At 36.7% G+C, this 20405-nt stretch overlaps 3 protein-coding genes and 1 long non-coding RNA gene across 5 annotated transcripts; 2 read left to right on the top strand and 2 right to left on the bottom strand.

Moving 5' to 3' along the window:
- The first annotated feature begins 285 nt into the window (after positions 1 to 285).
- Positions 286 to 1690, top strand: LOC147541686 (uncharacterized). Its single transcript, XR_015223380.1, has 3 exons — positions 286 to 419; positions 505 to 561; positions 816 to 1690. It is a non-coding gene; the product is annotated as an uncharacterized LOC147541686 (long non-coding RNA).
- On the bottom strand, positions 741 to 8816 carry LOC147541687 (putative disease resistance protein RGA1). 2 transcript variants are annotated; one of them, XM_086634544.1, is made up of 2 exons: positions 4689 to 8816; positions 741 to 921 (listed from the first exon to the last, which is right to left on the bottom strand). In XM_086634544.1, exon 1 carries the CDS (start codon positions 8788 to 8790, stop codon positions 4786 to 4788), a length of 4005 nt encoding a protein of 1334 aa, XP_086490670.1. In that variant the 5' UTR covers positions 8791 to 8816; the 3' UTR covers positions 741 to 921; positions 4689 to 4785. The 2 variants fall into 2 exon arrangements, with proteins under 2 accessions (XP_086490670.1, XP_086490671.1); XM_086634545.1 differs by lacking the exon at positions 741 to 921 and adding an exon at positions 4308 to 4602.
- Positions 8817 to 9391: 575 nt separating this feature from the next.
- On the top strand, positions 9392 to 12045 carry LOC147541688 (fasciclin-like arabinogalactan protein 8). Its single transcript, XM_086632397.1, has 2 exons — positions 9392 to 9434; positions 11720 to 12045. Exons 1-2 carry the CDS (start codon positions 9392 to 9394, stop codon positions 12043 to 12045), a joined length of 369 nt encoding a protein of 122 aa, XP_086488523.1.
- A 1160-nt stretch (positions 12046 to 13205) lies between these two features.
- On the bottom strand, positions 13206 to 20344 carry LOC147541689 (uncharacterized protein At5g03900, chloroplastic-like). Its single transcript, XM_086634552.1, has 13 exons — positions 19530 to 20344; positions 18791 to 18898; positions 18587 to 18687; positions 18335 to 18418; positions 17803 to 17872; positions 17648 to 17713; positions 17134 to 17223; positions 16283 to 16348; positions 15147 to 15289; positions 14961 to 15047; positions 14808 to 14871; positions 14167 to 14310; positions 13206 to 13669 (listed from the first exon to the last, which is right to left on the bottom strand). Exons 1-13 carry the CDS (start codon positions 19938 to 19940, stop codon positions 13526 to 13528), a joined length of 1578 nt encoding a protein of 525 aa, XP_086490678.1. The 5' UTR covers positions 19941 to 20344; the 3' UTR covers positions 13206 to 13525.
- Positions 20345 to 20405: the final 61 nt, after the last annotated feature.

Genomic DNA, 20405 nt, shown 5'->3' on the forward strand with positions numbered 1-20405 from the left:
GTGGTTCCACACCACAACCGTTGTAATCCATCTGTTAACCCTGTCATTGCAAGTGATTCTAATTAAGAAGAAACTGGTAGGGGGTCAGTAACGCACTGCCACTAGTTACTGTAACATCCCACGATTTGAAGTTAGATGAGGGACCATTCTGAATTCAGACTAAGTGAAATCAGGGACTAAATACGCAATCGGGTCAGAATCAGGGGTCTTTTTGTAATCAGTACTAAATCAGGGACTAAAATGAAATTCGGCTGTTTAATGGGAAAAAATCAGAACCGGGTCAAAGAGTGGTGTTGGGTTTTTGGAGTAGAAAAAATTGGTCAAAGAGAAGATTCGGGTAGAATTTCAAGGGGGAAATGCTTGATTTGTTGATTCAAGGCTTGAAGATGGGATTTGAGCTAGGTTTTATGGAAGCTTTGGTAAGAAATCTTACTTTCTCTCTCTAGGTGATGATTGTGAGATGAATTAACTAGTTTTAATGGAGGTTTATTGTTGCATGTGTAGAGATAAAGAAGTGATGAAGGAAATCAAAGGGACAACATCAAAGAGAAGGTAAATGATGTTAATTTCACCCGAATGACCGGAACGCTATTTCGCACCATCCCTCAAAATTTCGTCCAATTCCGACACCCGTAGCTTCGATTTTGGTCGTTTTAGTCTGTCACCCTTGTATTTGGCCCCTTCGATCTCATCCATGTATTTCTCGGCCAATTCCTCTGCATCACCATTCCCAACTAGGTCTACCGACTACTATTAATTACACAACACACAATTGTGGAGCATAAAGCCTATGAACTAATATTGCAAGTGCCTAGAATAAATCTAAACCTCATCATAAACATTATGAGAAATTGTAGGGAAATTAGGAAAGGAAAACTCGCCATTCATTCGCTACTAATCATATGTTCCCTTGAGACAGAACTGAGCACAAGCGATGCAGATGATAATGAGGTATGTTGTTGTAGTTCCTGTTCAGCAAAAAATATACCAGTTTGGACTAAAACTAATAAGTATTGATTAACTCTTGCAAATGTAAAAAATAATAATCAGACACGATTTTATAGTTTTGAAAAATATATACCTGTGGAAGCCCATTGGGCCTTGAAATCGGATTGCAAAGCGAAGGGTTATAGCTCGCACCGTTAATTGTACCTTGGTCCGATTAGCTGGGCAACTCTTACTGGACCCTTTTGTTGTCAATGAAGATGTTGGGAATATGAGAAATGATGTTCCTGTCATCTCCGTCTTTTACACAAAGTGGTTCAATGATATCACAATATCCGATACTCAATTCTTGAAGCCTATGGAGATCTTGTATCTCTTCTGGGAGGCATTGCAAAGAAGCGCATCGGCTGAGTCTTAAATACTGGAGCTCTTGCAGTTCAGATAATCCTTGCGGAAACGTCGCTTCTTTAGGCAGATTAAAGATAGACAAAGACTTGAGGTTGGGGAAGAATGACAGTGACCTTGAGAAAACACCATTGTCTGACATTAATTCTAGCTCTTCAATAAGAGGATAGGGATAGGTAATGATAGAACTGGAAGGTGAATTAGGACCCCATGCTAATCTAGGACATTTTGTAAATATGAGTTTTCTTATTGTTTGAGGGATGTGGCTCGGCAACATCCTTAACTTTGGACATCGGGTAAGTCTGATGGTAGAAATGCAAGGCATGAACTGTTTTTGTTCCTCTGTTCTTAATTCCCATTCTTCCAAGTTCTCCATTCGAACGAATATAAGCTCTTTCAAGTTGGGAAATACGGTTGCATCGCAAATGTTGTTAACTCCGTAAAACTCGGGACCAATGTGCCTCACCTCATCAAATGCTATTATTTTAAGCTTTTCAACACATTGGAGTTTCCCCGGGAATGACAATTTCACAACTTTGGACATTCAAGACTTACTGTTCGAAGACATGGCATAATTGTTTTTGCCTGGTTTTCTACTTCCGGCAAGTCCCATGCCTCCAACTTGTCCATACCACTGAAATCAAGATTTGTCAGTTTTGGAAATGCTACGTTAATGCATCGAATACCTCGAATATTGCCATAAAACTCCAATCCAATGCGTTCAACCTCACATGCGATTGCTATTTGAAGACTTTCGAGGGATGGTATTTTCGGAAAGAAGGCAGCACCTTCAATTTTCCAATTTTGAAAATTGTCAAGTCACGAAGACAAGGCATAATAACAATTTCTCTTCCATCATGTTCTAATTCAATATCCCATTTCTCTAAACTGTACATTCCACGAAGTAAACACTTTTTAACTTAGGAAATGCAATTGTTGTGTCGTCAACACAACTGTCGAAACACAACTGTCGAAACCATAAAACTTTAAACCTATGTGCTTCACCTGATGCATGCTGAATACCTGTAGATCTTCCAGTGCTGGTAGTCTCCCAAGACTTGGTATTGCCTTCAAGTTTTGCAACTCATGTGTATTTGACGAAGACAAGGCATAATTACTTTTCGACTATCAAAAGCACCCAAATCCCACTCTTCCAAGCTGTCCGTAAGAATGGGATTTTCTCGGTTAAGCGAATAGTCACGTCTCCTAGAATTAATTTCATCTAGTTTTCTGCGGAGATCTTTGATCTTAGAACCAATATCATGACGCAAAGCTACTTGACGAAAGCAAGAGAAAAGTTTGCGTGGGAGGGATGAGAGTACCTTATGATCGTTATGAGCAAGTCCTCCTCGAATGAGAATAGATGTGCACCAGTCGTCTAAGACGTCTTCAATGTCGTAAGCTGCATGTTTGAGGTCATCTAACCAAAGCTTAACAGTTTCTTCATTGATTTGCCTCTTTTCTGCATCTCTAGTAACAGCATGAATGTTCCTCAATATAGTGGTTAGTGCATCTACCTCATCTTTAACTCCCACCACCAACCTTATTTCTTGCTCAACCTCTTGCTGGATGACAGAGCTCAATTTCTCAATCACAACAGTTATCAGTGCATCTGCCATAGTTATGTGATCTCAATAAGGGATATCAAGAACACAAAAGAAAAACACAAGTGTAGTCTTGTGCTCAAACTTCCTTCTCCATATTTACTTATAGCACGAGATTTCAAGCATAAAATAATCCCAATACAAAGAAATACCGTGAGGAACTTTTTTTTTTTGGTTACAAAAATGATGAAGCTATCGACTTCTGCCACCACCTTTCCCTTCACCATCAATATTAATAGTTAACAATATTAATGGGCTCATGCTTCCTTGCCCTTGACCCTCATAAACTAAAGACTAATTCAGTGTCGTTCTTGCGCTATTGAATTTTTTTTTTCCAAAGTCTTATTGGAGTTCACATCGCCACACGTTGTATAAATTAATCTTTGCCAGTTGCACCTACTAACCACTGACTTGGACTTGGTTCAACAAAAAAAAAACATTGACTTAGATTTTCCATTCCCATTACATATGTACATTTTTTTGTTGAAATCATTATATTTGTACATACTTCATCAAAAAAAAAAAAAATAGCATTTGTATTATTGTATAAAGAGCAGGCAAAGTTGTAAGGGAGTTTACCTGCGCATGTTGAATTGTTTTTTCAACTTTGCAATTTGAAATGATTCGTGAAAAGAAAAAAAAGAACATTAACTGTTAAGTTTGACTAATGAAATTATGATTAAGATTTAATTTTAAATAGGATACCAATTTGTGACAAACTAGAAATTTGGCCCCATATTTGTCCATCACTCCATTTTGGCCCCTAAATCATAATTCCATTAGTCACACTTAATAGATAATGTTTCCTTTCCCTTTTCATCACTCATTTCAAAAGATTTCCCTCTTTGTCTTTTACTCATACATGTTGCCGGAAAAGAGGTTGGAACCGGTCTCTAGTTCATTCGTGGACAGCCTTTTTTCAATATCCTTCTTCATTACCCTTAGGACCCCTAGAAACTTCTAGGCGTCGCGGAGAATGTCCAGAGTGTACTTTCGTTGATAGAGGAAAATAATCTTAGGAGACTTAGATTATTTTAATCTAGTATGCTTAGATAACGGACAAATGCCGCGCGGATTTTATTAATATAGTTAAATGACATACAAGGAAATTTACTTGCTAAAAATTTTAAACGGAAAATACTAGAATGACCTCAAGGATAATATCGGAAACAGAATTACAAGTAGAAAGTAATGAAAACCATAACTTGGTTGTTTGGTGCATCCGTGCATGTCAAACTTTTAGACACAAAAACACGTTATTCTCATGTTGAAGTAATTGATGATGGGAGAAAGGTGAGAAAAATAAAATCATTGCTGCAACAACAACAACAACCGAGCCATGAAAGAACCGACTTAGGAAAATTCACAATGCAACACATGAAATATTTTTGTGCAACCAATTCTTACAGAAAATAAGAAAGTGAGGTTCGAATGGCTTCACACAATACACAACTGTGGACCATAAAGCCTATGAACTAACATTCCAACTGCTTGGAATAAATCTAAACCTTCTGATAACCATCATGAGAAATTGTAGAAAAATTATGAAAGGAAAACTCGCCATCCATTTGCCACTAACCATATGCTTCCTTGAGACAGAACTGCGTATGGGCAAGGCAGATGATAATGAGTTATGTTGTTGTACCTCCTGTTTCAACAATAAGTATTGATTAATTCTTGCAAAGGTAAAAAAAAAATTAAGCAACACGATTTATAGTTTTGAAATATGTATACCTGTGGAAGCCCGTTGAGCCTTGAAAACCGATTTGCAAAGGGAATGATTTCCGCACGTACCGTTAATTCTTCTTTGGTCCCATTGGCCAGACAACTCTTACTGGATCCTTTCGTCGTCAACAAAGATATTGGGAATATGAGAAATGATGTTCCAGTCATCTCCGTCATTTACGCAGCGTGGTCCAATGATATCACAATATTCGATAATCAATGCTTGAAGCCTATCGAGATCTTGTATCTCTTCTGGGATGCATTGCAAAGAATTGCAGTGGTGGAGTGTTAAATACTGGAGCTCTTTCAGTTCTGGTAAACCGTGCAGAAACGTCGCTTCTTTAGGTGGATACAAGATAGACAAAGACTTGAGGTTGGGGAAGAATGACAGTGACCTTGAGAAAATACCATTGTCTTCAAATAATTCTAGCTCTTCAATAAGAGGATGGGTAATAATGGAACTGGAAGGTGAATTAGGACCCCATGCTAATCTAGGACAGTTTGAAAATTTGAGTTTTCTTAGTGTTTGAGGGATGTGGCTCGGCAATATCCTTAACTTTGGACATTTGTATAGTTTGATGGTAGAAATGCAAGGCATTAACTGTTTTTGTTCCTCTGTTCTCAGTTCCCATTCTTCCAAGTTATCCATTCCAACGAATACAAGCTTCTTTGAGTTGGGAAATATGGTTCCACCCGAAATGTTGTTAACTCCGTAAAACTCAGGACCAATGTACCTCACCTCATCAAATTCTATAATTTTAAGCTTTTCAACACATTGCAGTTTCCCCAGGAATGACAATGTCATCAACTTTGGACACTCAAGCCTTACCGTTCGAAGACATGGCATAATTGTTTTAGCCTGGTCTTCTACTTCCGGCAGGTCCCACTCCTTCAACTTGTGCATACTACTGAAATTAAGATTTGTTAGTCTTGGAAATGCTACAGTAACGCACCGAGTACCTCGAGTATTACCATAAAACTCCCATCCAATACGTTCAACCTCACGTGCTATTGTTATTTCAAGACTTTCGAGGGATGGTAGTCTTCCAAAAGAAGGCAACACCTTCAATTTTGCAATGTTGTAGAGCGACAAATAACTAAGACAAGGCATAATAACAATTTCTCTTCCATCATGTTCTAATCCAATATCCCAATTCTCTAAATTGTGCATATCGCTGAAGTGGAGATTTTTTAATTTAGGAAATGCAATGGTTTTGTCATCAACACAACTGTCGAAACCATAAAACTCTAAACCGATGTGCTTCACCTGGTACATGCTGAATACCTTTAGATCTTCCAATGCTGGTAGTCTCCCGAAACTTGGTAATGCCTTCAAGTTTTTGCAACTGATGCGTATTTGACGAAGACAAGGCATAATTACTTTTCGACTATCAAAAGCACCCAAATCCCACTCTTCCAAGCTGTCCATATCTTCCATGAAGATTTCTTCCAATTTTGGGAAGGCTACTCTACTACCGCGGCTACCACCAAAACCAAGAAATTCTACACCAATTTTTTTCAACTTATGCAATCTGTATATTCTGAGTACAGCGAGTGAGCGCAGTTGTCCTAGTTCAGGTAGCTCTACACAATTCATGCAATCATATAGTTCTAAACCACTCAAATGATACAAGGCCAATTTATCCATTGTCCAACTTGGGAACTTGCGACCTGGGTAGTTCATTACGTATAGTTCCTTTAAGTTTGGAGAAGGAAGGAGGCCTTGAAGCACACCTTCCATACTCTCTTCTGTAATTTCACCCTCATTGGGCTCGAAATCTAAACCAAGATCGTGGAGATGTTGTTTTTTCAACAACTCCGCCCCTAGAGCCTCCTCAACTAGTACTCTTCCCAATCCACCTATTCTTAGGTACCCTCGCAAAAGGTTGAGTTTTTTTAGTTCAGTGATTCGACATCCTTCGCTGTCGCTCCGGCCAACAATAAATTTGTTTAGAGTTCGAAGATTGGTTAATTCTCCAATTCCCTTGGGTAAGTAGTTTAGGTTACTAGTTTTCTTGATCTCAAGGTATCTTAGGTTTATCAATTGATTCATGCCTTTGGGAAGCTGATACAGGTTATGACATTTCTTTAGATTCAAGGTCTGTAAATTATATAGATTACAGATTGAATCAGGCAATTCTTTCAATTGATGATTCTTGGACAAGTTCAGATATCTTAGGTGTATTAGTTTCTCTATCTCACTTGGTAAGCTCTCTAGGCCAATATTTTCCATATACAACACCCTAAGGCACTTTAGGTGATGGAATAGATGAGAAGGAACTTCACACAAACGCGAATTCCAACCAGCCATTACGAGGTGAAGAGTTCGTATACTTTTAGCTCTGTAAATTGAGGAGTGAAATGAACTTGAGTTAACTTCATCTTCACATATTAATGTTAAATGACGAATCTTTCTTGTACTAGTAGGTTCGTGTGATAATGGTTGGCAGTTTTTATTCAATATGTATTCGTTCTCTGTTAGAAATGAAGCAAAATCATGCACTAGATCGTGCATCTTGCACGAAACTACGTTTCCCTCATTATCTTTAACAAAATCTTGAAAGAACGACCGTACCATCAAATTTTCGAAATACTTATCACCTATGCTCTCTAAGTCATTCATTTTAATTTCTCTAGGGGTAAGCAAACCATGTGCCATCCACAACTTAATAAGCTCATTTCTCTTTATCTCTGCATCTTTTGGGAAAATCACACAGTAGGTAAAACATCGTTTAATTGGCGAGTCTAGATGGGAATAGCTAAGTAAGAGGGACGGGATTAGGAAGTACTTAGCATCATTTCCTTCTTCTTGTTCTAGTTTCCAAATCTCACTCTCTAGTACACTTTTCCATTCGTTTGGGGTTCTTTTTTCGCTCAAGAGACCTCCTAAGAACATTGCTGCAAGAGGCAAACCTTTACACTTCTTCGCTATTTGCCTACCAATTTTTTCCAAATCTTCAACTCCTTCAGTATCACTCCTTTCACCTAGAGCTATATGACGTAATAAGGAAGAACAATCATCGTCAGACAGAACACCCATTTTATGTATATAGGTCTTATTGTCCATCCTTGATGCAACTGTCTCAGTTCGAGTGGTGACCAAAACTCGACTTCCTTTTTCGCCACACTTGAGGCTTATCTTAAGAGAATCCCATTTTCTTTGATCATACTGAGGCCAGACGTCATCAAGCACAAGTAAAAAACGCTTTCCCCTAAGAGATTCACAAAGACACTGATGGAAATCTTCCCATTCGTTGGTACTAGGCATTGTCCCTTCAAGCTTTCGGATGATCACCTCAGCAAGCTTTTCAAATTCAAAAGGATGAGACACACAAAACCATATTTTGGTCTTGTCAAATTGTGTCTCTACCTCCGGATCATTGAAAGCTAGTTGGGCGAGAGTGGTCTTGCCGAGTCCCCCCATTCCAATTATAGAGATGAATAATGGGTTGGTATTACTATCGTTGAGTGGGACAGTTTCGTTATGGCTTTCTTGTTGGTTCCTAGTAGTCTCACCCAACAACATGTTCACTATGATATCTTTGTCCACACCACGACCAAACAATTGTGTTTCGACTGAGGATATAACTTTTCGAGAAGGACCATGACTATGGTTCTCAATAGAAATGGTACTATTTCCTCCGTCAAGCGAATACTTAAATCTCATAGAGTCAATATTATCTAGTGTTTTTCGGAGATCTTTGATCTTAGAACCAATATCATGACGCAAAGCTACTTGACGAAAGCAAGAGAAAAGTTTGTGTGGGAGGGATGAGAGTACCTTATTATGATCATTACTTGGAGCAAGTCCTCCTTGAATGAGGATGGATGTGCACCAGTCGTCTAAGACGTCTTCAATGTCGTAAGCTGCATGTTTGAGGTCATCTAACCATAGCTTAACACTTTCTTCTTTGATTTGCCTCTTTTCTGCATCTCTAGTAACAGCATGAATCTTCCCCAATACAGTGGTTAGCTTCTCTACATCATCTTTAACTCCCACCACCAACCTTATTTCTTGCTCCAACTCTTGCTGGATGACGCAGCTCAATTTCTCAATCACAACAGTTATCAGTGCATCTGCCATTGTTAAGTTAATAAACCGACCGGGCATATATGTGACGGATATATATTAAGAACAGAAATGAGCTCAATTTATATATAGTAGCTAGGAGATTTGGAGCATTTGTAAAATAATCTGAAATACTAGTGTGTGTATATATATATATACTATATAGAAAGAGATAAAATGATGAAGCTAGCTAGCTATTGACTTCCTCGGTGGTGCATCGTTTTTCCCCTTCACCATCAATATTTAAAATTAATGATAGTAATGGGCGCATGGTTCCTTACTCTTCTCCTCGATCCCTTCAAAAATTTAAAATTAATTGAGTGGCTTATTGTAATTTCTTGTGCCAGAGTTTTACTGGATGGAGTTCACATGAGCACATGTTCTTTAAATTCATCTTTTCTAGTTCAACAAAAAAAAAAAACATTGACTTAGACTTTAGCCGATGAAGTTCACCTGCACACGTTGAATTGTTTTTTCAACTTTGCATTTGTATACACAATCGTATATAGAGGTGGTAGTTTCACAAAATCATAGATGAAAAGTCATAATAATAGCCGGTGAAGTTCACCTTATTGAACACAATTAATCACCATATGTGCCAAGTCTTTTTTATGTTGGTTGAAGAACATGAGAGTTAACGAAAATGGAGGAAAAGATAAGTGGTGTACCATGTAAACTGGATAACAGTACGAAGAGAAAATAAAAATTGTTCATGAAGATCTACTGTAATATCTGTTCGGTCAGCTTTATAGGCTTACTTGGTGAAGAATTAATTGTAACACCGCGTGCCCCATAAATAGGTACGAGCGTGTCCCGACAATTCACAAACGAGACAAAGATTCCACATAACTATGCATAGATCACTTCTTCTAAGGTTGAAATTCGAGAAAATAAGTAATTCCTTGAAATTTTACCCATTTCCTCTCTTTGATCGAATTTTTCTTCTCCAAAATAAAACAGGCCACTAGTATCTACAAAGCTACAAAAGTAAAAAAATCAATTTCTTTGTAAATAACGATTTGATAATTACAGATCACCCAAACACCAAACCTTAAGTATCAAACTGCACGAGACATATTTATACCTTTAAAATTCAGTAACCATGGATTCCACTTCTTCTGGGAATCGAACCTGAGACCTCCAAGGTTTTGGAGTTTATGTCAACACTACCAACCACTTGGGCAACCAAGTGTTGACTCCTAGGGGTGGTAATTTGGTCTGAGCCGGTAGTTTTTTTCCCAAACCCGCCCCTAATGGAACGAGTTTTACCGACCCGTTTATTAAACGGTTCGGGTTTGGTATGAAGTTAAAAATGATAATCGGGTCCGGGGCGGGTTTGGTATTAGATAGTAAACTCCGCCCCGAACCGATTAGTACGAATATATTAAATATATGTTTTATTTAAGGTTATGTTTCTAAAAATTTAGTTTTATATTATCAATTTAACTATGTTATGTTTTATATTATTTAAGTAGTTGTAGTGTTTATGATTGATATACTCAAAATCTTATAAAATTTTGTTAACGATTGTTATGTTACTTCAAACTAAAATAACTTTTGTGAAACAAAATATATTAAACGGGGCGGGGCGGTGATGGTTTAGCAATTTTTAACTGGGGCGGGTATGGTAATTGAATATCAACCCCGATTAATTATTGGGCGGTAATGGTAAAACCCGTTTGCTAACGGGACGGAGTTGGGAAGAGGATGAACCGTCCCAAACCCGCCCCGTTGACATCCCTATTGACTCCCAAGGGTACTCTTGAACTCGGATGAAAAAAAATTGGTTCTGATTTCTCCCCTTAACAGCTGATTTTCACTTTAGTCCCTGAATTTGTCTTGATGGAAAAATGCCACCTGATTCTGACCAGATTGCACATTTAGTCATGTTTTAACCTGACCCAGTTGCCCAATAATCTTTCATCATATCCTATATTTCATTCCTCTTATCTAAAAACTTAGGTTGTTACATTAATAATGTTCTAACCTATATAGTAGTAAGAAATATTTCTAAAATGGAAAATATGGTTGGGTGCTTTCTATACGAGAACAAGAGTGACTCATTTAGTTTGGACATCTTTTATCTAATGATTAAGAAGCCTCATGATTAATATATTTTTCAAATTTTGGGACTTTTATTCCAATTAAACAATCTAGAAACTGATGATTGTCATATCTGGTTTCAGATTTTCCTTTGAATTTTTTTTTTTTTTTTTTTGATGAAAGACCTTTGAAGTTATAATCCTAGAATTAATGCTCTAGCCTAATAAAATGTTACCAAATATTTTAAATTTAGAAACTGGATCTGTAAGATTATAGACGGGACAAACGATAATGTTCGAGAATTCAAAATCTTCTTCTACTTTAAATAACTTTCTTAATTTGATTTGGAGATCTTCTACCTAATGATTGATACTATATCTTTTTAATTTTGGAACTCTTAATCCAATAAAAAAACAATCTAGAAATGGATGATTTTCATATCTTGTTTCAAATTTTCCTTTGATGTTCTTATAATCCTAAAGTAAATGCTCTATCCTAATAAAATGTTACTACATATTTTAAATTTAGAAATTGGATTGGTAAGATTTTCTATATAAGAGGACAAACAATAATGTTTAGGAAATCAAAATCTTCTTCTATATCTCCTGAAAACCCCAAAACCCATTTTCACTCTCTCCATTCCTACTACTCACATCCACTCCAAGAATGACCACCACCATGATGAGGCCATCATCATCTTTCATCTTCCTCCTGCATCTTTCAATTATCTTTCTCTCTCTACTTTCCCTCTCTAAAGCTCACTTAATTAATCATATGCTCTCTCATTTTCCAGAATACAGTCAATACAACAACCTTCTCTCTAAAACAAAACTAGCAAGTGAAATCAATAATCGTAAAACTATTACATGTTTAGTTCTAACAAACTCAGCTATATCAAGTTTAACATCTAATCATTACCCACTTTCAGCAATCAAAAACACTTTAAGTCTTCATGTTCTTCTTGATTATTATGATGAACAAAAACTTCATTGCATCAATGGAGGTACTACTTTATCAACTACCCTTTTTCAAACAACTGGTGATGCAGATGGGAATCTAGGGTATGTCAATATTACTGATTTTAGAGGTGGTAAAATTGCTTTTGGATCAGCTGCTCCTGGATCTAAACTTGATTCTTCATTCGTAAAATCTGTTAAACAAATTCCTCATAATATCTCTATTCTTGAGATTAGTGCTCCTATCATTGCTCCCGGACTCTTACCTGCTCCGGCACCGGCACCGTCGGTTTCTTGAATGATTGTTAATTCTGGTGTGTAAGTGTGGTGAAGATCTATGTAACTTTTTGATTAAGGAATTTAAACTTCTAAGGCGTCTTTCTATTATTTATACATTCAAAACCGAATTTTGACATTGAATAAGTTATTGTTGATTCTGGTTGTTTATTCCAAGAAAGTAGGACACATTGTTGAATATGTTATTGTTTATTCTAATGTTAGAGGTTCGAAATTAGGACAACAAGTTATTGAATTTTGTTACATAAACGGTTAAATTAATGGGCTTGTTATAAGTTGATTATGGATTGTTAAGAAGATTAAAGGGTTTTATGTGGTTTTGAACAAAAGGGAATTTGGTGCCTTTTTAAAATCGATTAGTTTTTTTTTTTTGAATTGTTCAGCGTGCCTCGAACCATTCACGTCTAAGGTGGAAGATTATACCTTTTAAAATCGAATAGTTGGTCAAGTTGTTGTCCATTTACTCCTAAAATTCAGAGATCACAAGCTCCATTGAATAATGGTATTTATAGAGTTTTTTCAATGATGTATTTATTCAACTATGTATTCGTATCATATTGAGTGTAATAATCTTGGGGATCATGTCAAGAGAGCATTCCGGGCCAAGGCAGTCAAATTTAGTAAGTGTCAGAAGTCTTTTGATAGATTAGTGGAGTCTTGCGAAGAATAAAATGTCATATCCGTCAACTTGAGGGTTGGGTTTCTTAAATAAATGCAATATTAACTGTTAAGACCTATCTTCACAAAAAGAACGCTAGGGTTTCTTAATCAAATGCAATATTAACTGTTAAGACTTTATCTTCACAAAAAGGACGTTAGCGTTTATATGACCATGCTTGTTTTGGACGAGTGTCAGGTGGTTTTGCTTTGATTTAGTCGAGAAATCAAAATGCAGTGCGGTTACAATGTCCTTCTCTTGTTTAGGGTTAAATCGAATAGGTACTGGTTTATCAGTTTATGGGTTGTTTAATATGTGGGGGCAAGTAATGGAATCAATAAATTAGGTGAAATTCTTGTCAACAATTTAGACAAAGTTGGCCAAAAACAAACAGACCAAAATCTGAGGTGGATGAATATGTAATGGCTCAGTTGATGTAAGTTGGCACACTAGCAATTTTGTTGTCGGACTTCTGTTTTAATGTGTGTTTGTGAAGAAGGCAATTTTTAATCAGTAATTTTTATTCGTAATTTAAACATGATAAGTTAGAACGAAAACAACCTATCTCAAAATAATAAATATCAACATGAAGTTCTTTTTCGTCTCCCTACCTTTAATGTGTATATGAGGTATCTCGAAACATATCTAAATTAATGGAGAATTCAATATATAGTGACACGATACCTCTAGAGCTACTTTTTTTCTCGACAAGTACCAACCACGCCTCGACCTGAAAATGCTCTTCAGGCCTCTGATAATCCGAGTATAATCATTTGTTAACTCAGACGGTATGAAATGAATCAAGCTAGATTTTTCGATCTTCTCAATCTGTTTTCTCAAGCTCCTGAAATTTTTTCTCCCACTCGTTGGCATCGTAGTCTTGATCATACAAGTCTTTGTCAGTACTATACACAATTCGGTCCTTTCCGATGACCGTTCGTTGGGCCATGTCCCTAGCACTCATTAGCTGTAAGAAAACCAAAACTAAGAAACTAAACATGGTACAAGAACTAAATTAAGATGTATTAGAAAAACTGCATATAGAGAAATAATCTGATAAAATGTAAAATGAGAACTTAAAAAATAAATGTTAAAGATGAAAATGATAATATAGCAAAGAATAGTGGTGTTTGTTTTCTTCTCATTGTCTGAAATTGAATCGTTTGACTCAATCGGACCCACTGAAATGTCCGTGAGTATCTGACAAGCGTCCGAGTAACGTGTCCAAAATACCGAGGAAGAAGTATCTATTTTACATAGTTAAATATTTTGTCTTCCTAAACAGAAAACAGAGGACGTAAACTATGATTCAGTAAGGTATACTACTGACTTCATGTAAAAGAATATAATCTTTGTCGTGTTAGTTGAGAAGTCATTTAGTATTCTGTTAGGATGTTCTGCCTTGGAGCTACACATTGCACATGTTTAATCTCATCTTGAAATATAAGAGAGGGGGTTAACTACCTTTTTCCTTAAAGAGGCATCGGGCAATTCAAGTACTCGAGCTCGTTGTTCTCTTGCTAGATTTCTTTTCTCTATCTCAGAATTTGTCTTACGAACGATGAACCATCGGATAAGAGGAATAGCAAAAAAGGACCCAGCGTAAATCTGCAATTATATCCTGGGTGAAGTTAGTTGAATTGAAAACAAATAGAAGTTGGTAATGCAAAAGGTCATTGACACTCATGGTGAGTTTAAACCTCATTAAAACTGCATAATTGATCTTTATGTAAGAATTACAGCACATAAAAATTTCGTGTTTTTTGTAATATAGCGCGAGCATGAGACTCCAATTTTACATATAATTTATGTATAAATTCATATATTCATGTAGCACAATATGTCATCATGGTTAAACTTCACAGCGCTATAAGTTTAGCTATTTCAATCCTTGAAGGCTTGAACAATGTGACAGGTAATGGCATCTTGCCCAGCAAACCACCTGTTTCTTCCAAGAAGAAAACAACTACTACAACAAATTGCATGCACAACTCTAAACCAAGTGCATCCCTTGAATACAATTTAATCCTTGAATACAATTTAAATATTAGGTGCATGAACAGATTAAAAGAAACATATTTAAGCACTGAAACTTCAGTCTATACCTGAAGTATGGGAAATATGTCGACGACAAATGAAAGAAACCCATTGGGTGCTATAGTCGTGGTCCTTCAAATAGAAAGCAAGGGAAGATGTTAAGGAGGGAAACATAGAGAAGAACCAAATGGAACAATTTCGGGTGATCTAAGAAACCATACTTTAACATAGTACCAAGAACAATAACCCCGAAAAGATTCAGCGCTCCCAAACCTATAGCCATTGCCTTCTCCGAGTTTCCTGTTTTACTGCACAAGTTAACCTAGTAATTATTAGGGAACACAAAATGAGCCAATTTGATTTTTTGTTAACCTACAAACTTAACGAGAAAAGGTGGGGAAGAATACCTGAATTGCCATTTCTTCTCCTTGAATAACTTCTCGACCCCTCCAACCCACTCAGTCCATCTTTTCCCAACATATTCCTTTCTTCTGCTCCGTTCATTAGAAGCAGTTCTTTGCAGTGATGGAAACCGATAAAGAATATTACCCTGCACAAGAAGTCGTTGGATGGTGCAAGAGAATAACTGATGCTCAAGTAACAAACACAAGTACCACGGTAAAAAACAGTTTCTTTTTACTTAATAAATCAGTTCAGTGAGAACAGCCAAATGGTTGAAATAACAACGAGATGATATTATAAAATAGTAACTCCATAAAAGCATATGAAGTGAGTAATACAATAATGAATATTTTTGTAAACAATCCCACATCGGTGGTGAGGCAGAGGGGGGCGTTCCTCTTAAGAGGTTAAGCACCCTTCCCTAGTGAGGCCTTTTTAAACCGTGAGGCCAAGAAGTGCCAAAGCGGACTGTATCACTAGCAGCCCAGAAGGCTAGTCCGCATCATCCTATAACACGCTATCAGCACAATTTGCTCTACTGTGATGTGGACTCGGGAGGGTGTGTTGCAAACACTCCAACATCAGTGGTGAGACGGAGTGTGGTGCTGCTCTTAAGAGGTTAAGCACCCTTCCCTAGTGAGACCTTTTAAAACTGTGAGGCTTAGAAGTGTCAAAGCGGACAGTATCACTAGCAGCCCATAAGGCTAGTCTGCATCATCCTATAACAAATATCAGTTTATCAGGTCAGCAACACAATCTTGATATGTTCCACCATTGCCTCATTTCTCCACTATAATCTGCTAACTTGACCCACTTGCAAAAAATATAGTTATGTATCAACTTATGCAAATTAAAAGTACACCAAAATGATGTTTTGCATATAAAATAGTACCCGGTAGCTAATGCATATCCGTATACGCATAACCCCATAAGCACAAAACCCTTGATGTATGACCTCAACCAGTTCGAGTAATATAGACTTTTTCTTATTTACACAAAATTATGAACTTATGACATAATTAAGATCGATACACCATATAAATATGTCACTTTGGTTTGTCAGTGACCCAAAGAGAAAGTGATGATAAGTACAGTACCACCAACATAATTCTCTAACTTCGAAACTAATATTATAACGCACCTCTTCATCTACTTCTGGATACCCATCAAACTTCAATAGCACTGGTAAAATGTATGACTCATCGTTCTGTAGCAATCAACAAAAATAATTAGGTTAAACTGGCAAAAGACATAAAAGATTAGGGTGCATGTAGCATACGCTGTATTAGCAAGAAAAAGATACCGATGCTGTGATTGCAGATAAGGATTTAACGTAATTTAAGAAACAAAAACTCAAGAGGATGCTGCTTCTTAAACTGCTATAGTAATAAATTCATGTAAATCCCAAGTTTTGATGGAAGCTGCAGTATGGTTATATGACGGTGAAGCCCTACCTCTTTTTTTTCTTCTGATCAATATCAAAGCTGTAGTTTAGGTAAGTAAATCTTTGTGAGTTGTCTTTCACTCAACGTTTAAGCTAAGGAAGAAATGAAACTGTTGTCTTCGATGCACTACTTCACTAATACGGACTACGGAGTATATTTTAGGCATGCAATCATTGTCATCCTAAGGAAAAAAGAATATCTTCTTTCCCTAAGTACTGCAGAGCACCATGAATGGTAGGTTTCTAGAAGTGACCTAAATGTATGCAGGAAAATGGAAATAAAAACAAAGAATCAATGAGGATATTTCCGAAAAATATAATTCTCATGTTCCAGTGCTAAATAAAAGTAGTATAAAACAGATATCAGTGTGAAGAAACTGTTGAAACAAAAGGTCCTCCGAGTTCCACACTAAGCACATTAGTCGTTCGCGATGATTTAGACAGGTTTTCTCCATCTCATGAGAATTTAACCAAAGATATAGCATGGGTATAAATTATACAGGGGCAAGGAGAAAAGCTATTTCGGTGTGACTAAAATAGCTTCATACCACAGTTTCACCCATCGGTGGCACATCAAGATAGGGCGCAATCTCCTCTGGAGTGACAACACCGCCATTCGAAGCTATGTATTGTCCAATCTGCAAACACATTTTAAGAATAAAGTCACGGATAAGAATTGTTCCTACAATGCATACGAAGATCCCTGCTTGAAGATATTTTATACTGGGATTCCTTTGCGTTGTGTCAGGGATCTTTCTAGATGCATGTTTGGATATCTTTGCTATAGAATAGAGATAACTACAAATTTTTCAACAATAACATGATGAGCAGTATGAGCTCAACCACATAAATAAAAAAATTCTGACGTGAGCTGAAAACTGAAGGCATTAACAGTGAGAACAGTGAAATGACAAGCCAGACATGATATGTTTAGAGCAATAGAAAACTGAATCGGTGCTTAAGTATCACCAACTCCAACCTCAGATTTTAATATGTTGTAAGGTGGAAACTGAAGGCATTAGCAATTAGAATGGTAAATGATAGCCACAACTGAAATTTTACCAGCTTCCACCTCTGTTCTTCAATTCCTTGATTTGGATCCCCATCGCCAAAGACAAATGAGAATATCTACACAAAACAGTTAGCATATAAAAACCTGTTTTTTTCATAAGAGTGGAAAGATAAACGTAGTGATAATAGCTATGAAATCACATTACTGATTCAATGAAGTTCATTCCATTATCTGATCTTGTCTGCCTTCTCCTATAGTAGTATGGATCCCAGTACCTATCAAGCAAATTTCAGTGAGACACAGTGAAACTAACCGTTCTGCCAAAAGAAGCATCGCTATTGACACCAGATATATATGCTCATTTATGGTCACATTCATGTAGCAATTGAGCAGCCATGCATGTATTACATCACCCTACTTCAGAATGCATCAAAATTATGACTTCTAGCTTTTTCACGAGAAGACTATCTATCAATCAACAAATCAGACTATCAACACACGGAATTTCAATTTTATCAGCCAGAAGACAACCAAAGATAGCTAGAGATTTCTGTGAAGTAAGAGAATATTTGATGAATCGGATCTAGGCTCTAGCACTCTTGATCTTGCAGCCTGGGTGTTCTACTTGATCCCTCAACTTTTTAACATGCTCTAGGAGCTCCTCTCTCAAATGTTCTTTCCTCGATATAATATTTTTTCTCATGCACAAGGGAAATATGTCATCTTTGAAAAGTTACCAGAACAAATCTGTTGGATTAAAGTAAAAATTGAAGCCTGGATTGTATGATCTGCCTCCCCGTCTTCCACGATTGTCTTCGTCACTGTTACCAGAAAGGATAGAAAGCAAGATGGTCGTCAATATTTTGCGGTTGTAAAAGATTGAAACTAGTAAACTTATAAACTATAAGAAAACAATTATTGAGAATGGAAGACCGCCATAAGGCACGTGCAAGGAATCGATAACCAACGCGGGCGATATGCGAAAATACCTTCTGCTTGAAAGAAGAGCAATGATAGAGGTGTAAACGATCACAATTGAAGCAATAAGTGCTGTCCCGAATGACACCCTTACTACATACTCAACTGCAGACTGTAAAATAAAGGTTAGCCAATATGGGTCCTTCGTACAAAAAAATGAGAGCTTTCTAAGTAGATATGAAACTACAAAGAAACTTGTAAATGAGTACAATTACCTTTATCTTTTCCAACAAAGGTTCAATCTTCAATCTAAAAGATTTCGAAGCAAGCTTCAAGCGATAATCCCTAGGGAAAACATAAAGAACATCGCCTTCATCTGAAACCTGTCAACACCACCTTGAAAACGGTTTTCCTTACAAAATCAAAAACTTCAAAAAGGCAATAACATTAAGATCACATAAATGTTATATACTGTTCCAAATTCGACTGAGCTTCCTAGTATGTGAGACACACCATATTTACTCAACGATGACGGTATTGCGCAAAGATGACCATATTTACTCAAAAAGACCATAATACTCAAAGATAACCACATTTACTCAAAGATGACATTCAACCAAAATGAAAGCTATGTTACAAGAATTCCATCTCCATATTGGGAGTCTAGGTAGCAGTATATTCGGCGAAATGCCTCAGTGAACTTTGTATTACCAATAAATCATTCCTAGTGTAGTTTCATGTATTTTTATGCATTCTTAGTTTGAAGGTTCGCTCTTGACAGTAGTCTAACTGTCCAATTCGTACAGGAAATTATCATGTATTCACACCTTAAAAGATTTAATGCATAAACTCAAAGAACATCAAACCAGAAGAACAACATGAAGTTCGATATTATATATCAAAATAATGATCAATTAAACAGAATCACCATTTAAGAATGAGTAATTCTAGTTCAAAATTCTGAAATTTCATCCGATTTAGAGAGAGAGAGAGAGTCTGAGAACTGATAAATACCTCCAAGAATCCACCAGTATCAGCAGCAAGAGCCTGTAATGCTTTCTCAGCTTCATTCAACTTCAATCCAGCTTTACTCGCTACATCTCCAATAGTAACTCTTCCTCCACATGAATCAACAGCATCCATCGCTCGTTTCCGTACATCAGTTGGTAATTTATCAGTTTCAATAAGGTTTCCAGGTTTAATTCCAACTGGAACTTCAGTATTTGCTCTAATTACAGGGACTAATAAATTAGGTCTTGGAACTTTAGTTGAAGCATTTCTAAGGAGAATTGAAGTTTGAAAACTTGAAGGATGAAACTGATGATGAATTTTATTACCGAGATATGAAGTTTTGAAAGAGAGAGTTTGGTAATAAGATTGGTGTGTCTTCGTTGTTAAAGCGAAGCAAGTAGAAATTGACGCCATGAATGAATTACTGAAGAACTGAAATTTAGGTCTCAGACATTGAGTGAGAGATAGAATGAGAGAAATCGGTTTTGAATCTATTTACCGAGTGGCTCAGAATTTCGATCAGATTTTTTCCCGTGTTGAAATCGTCTTCTGGCTTCGAGGATACAAGCTTACCCACTCAAGAAGAAAGGAAGACTCTTTGACTTAATCATCTCGTTGGTGATTTTCTGGCCGTTAGATTCCACTAAGAACTAATCTTTATTTCTCGCCTGTTTGGATGCAGAATTTCTAAGTAAGGATTCTACCGTTTCAACAAAAAAAAAAAAAAAAGTAAGGATTCTACCGAAAATGATTTTCAATAGGAACCAAAAATCATTTAGTCTGTTTGGTTACTAAAAATCTTAAGTCTCTTCAATCCTAACAATTTTCTTGAATCCCAACAATTTATAAAGCCAAAATTTTTATTGGACCAAAAATCTC

Source organism: Eschscholzia californica, unplaced genomic scaffold, assembly GCF_041429995.1.
Source record: "Eschscholzia californica isolate CP2 unplaced genomic scaffold, dmEscCali1.0.p SCAF_4, whole genome shotgun sequence".
NCBI lineage: Eukaryota > Viridiplantae > Streptophyta > Magnoliopsida > Ranunculales > Papaveraceae > Eschscholzia > Eschscholzia californica.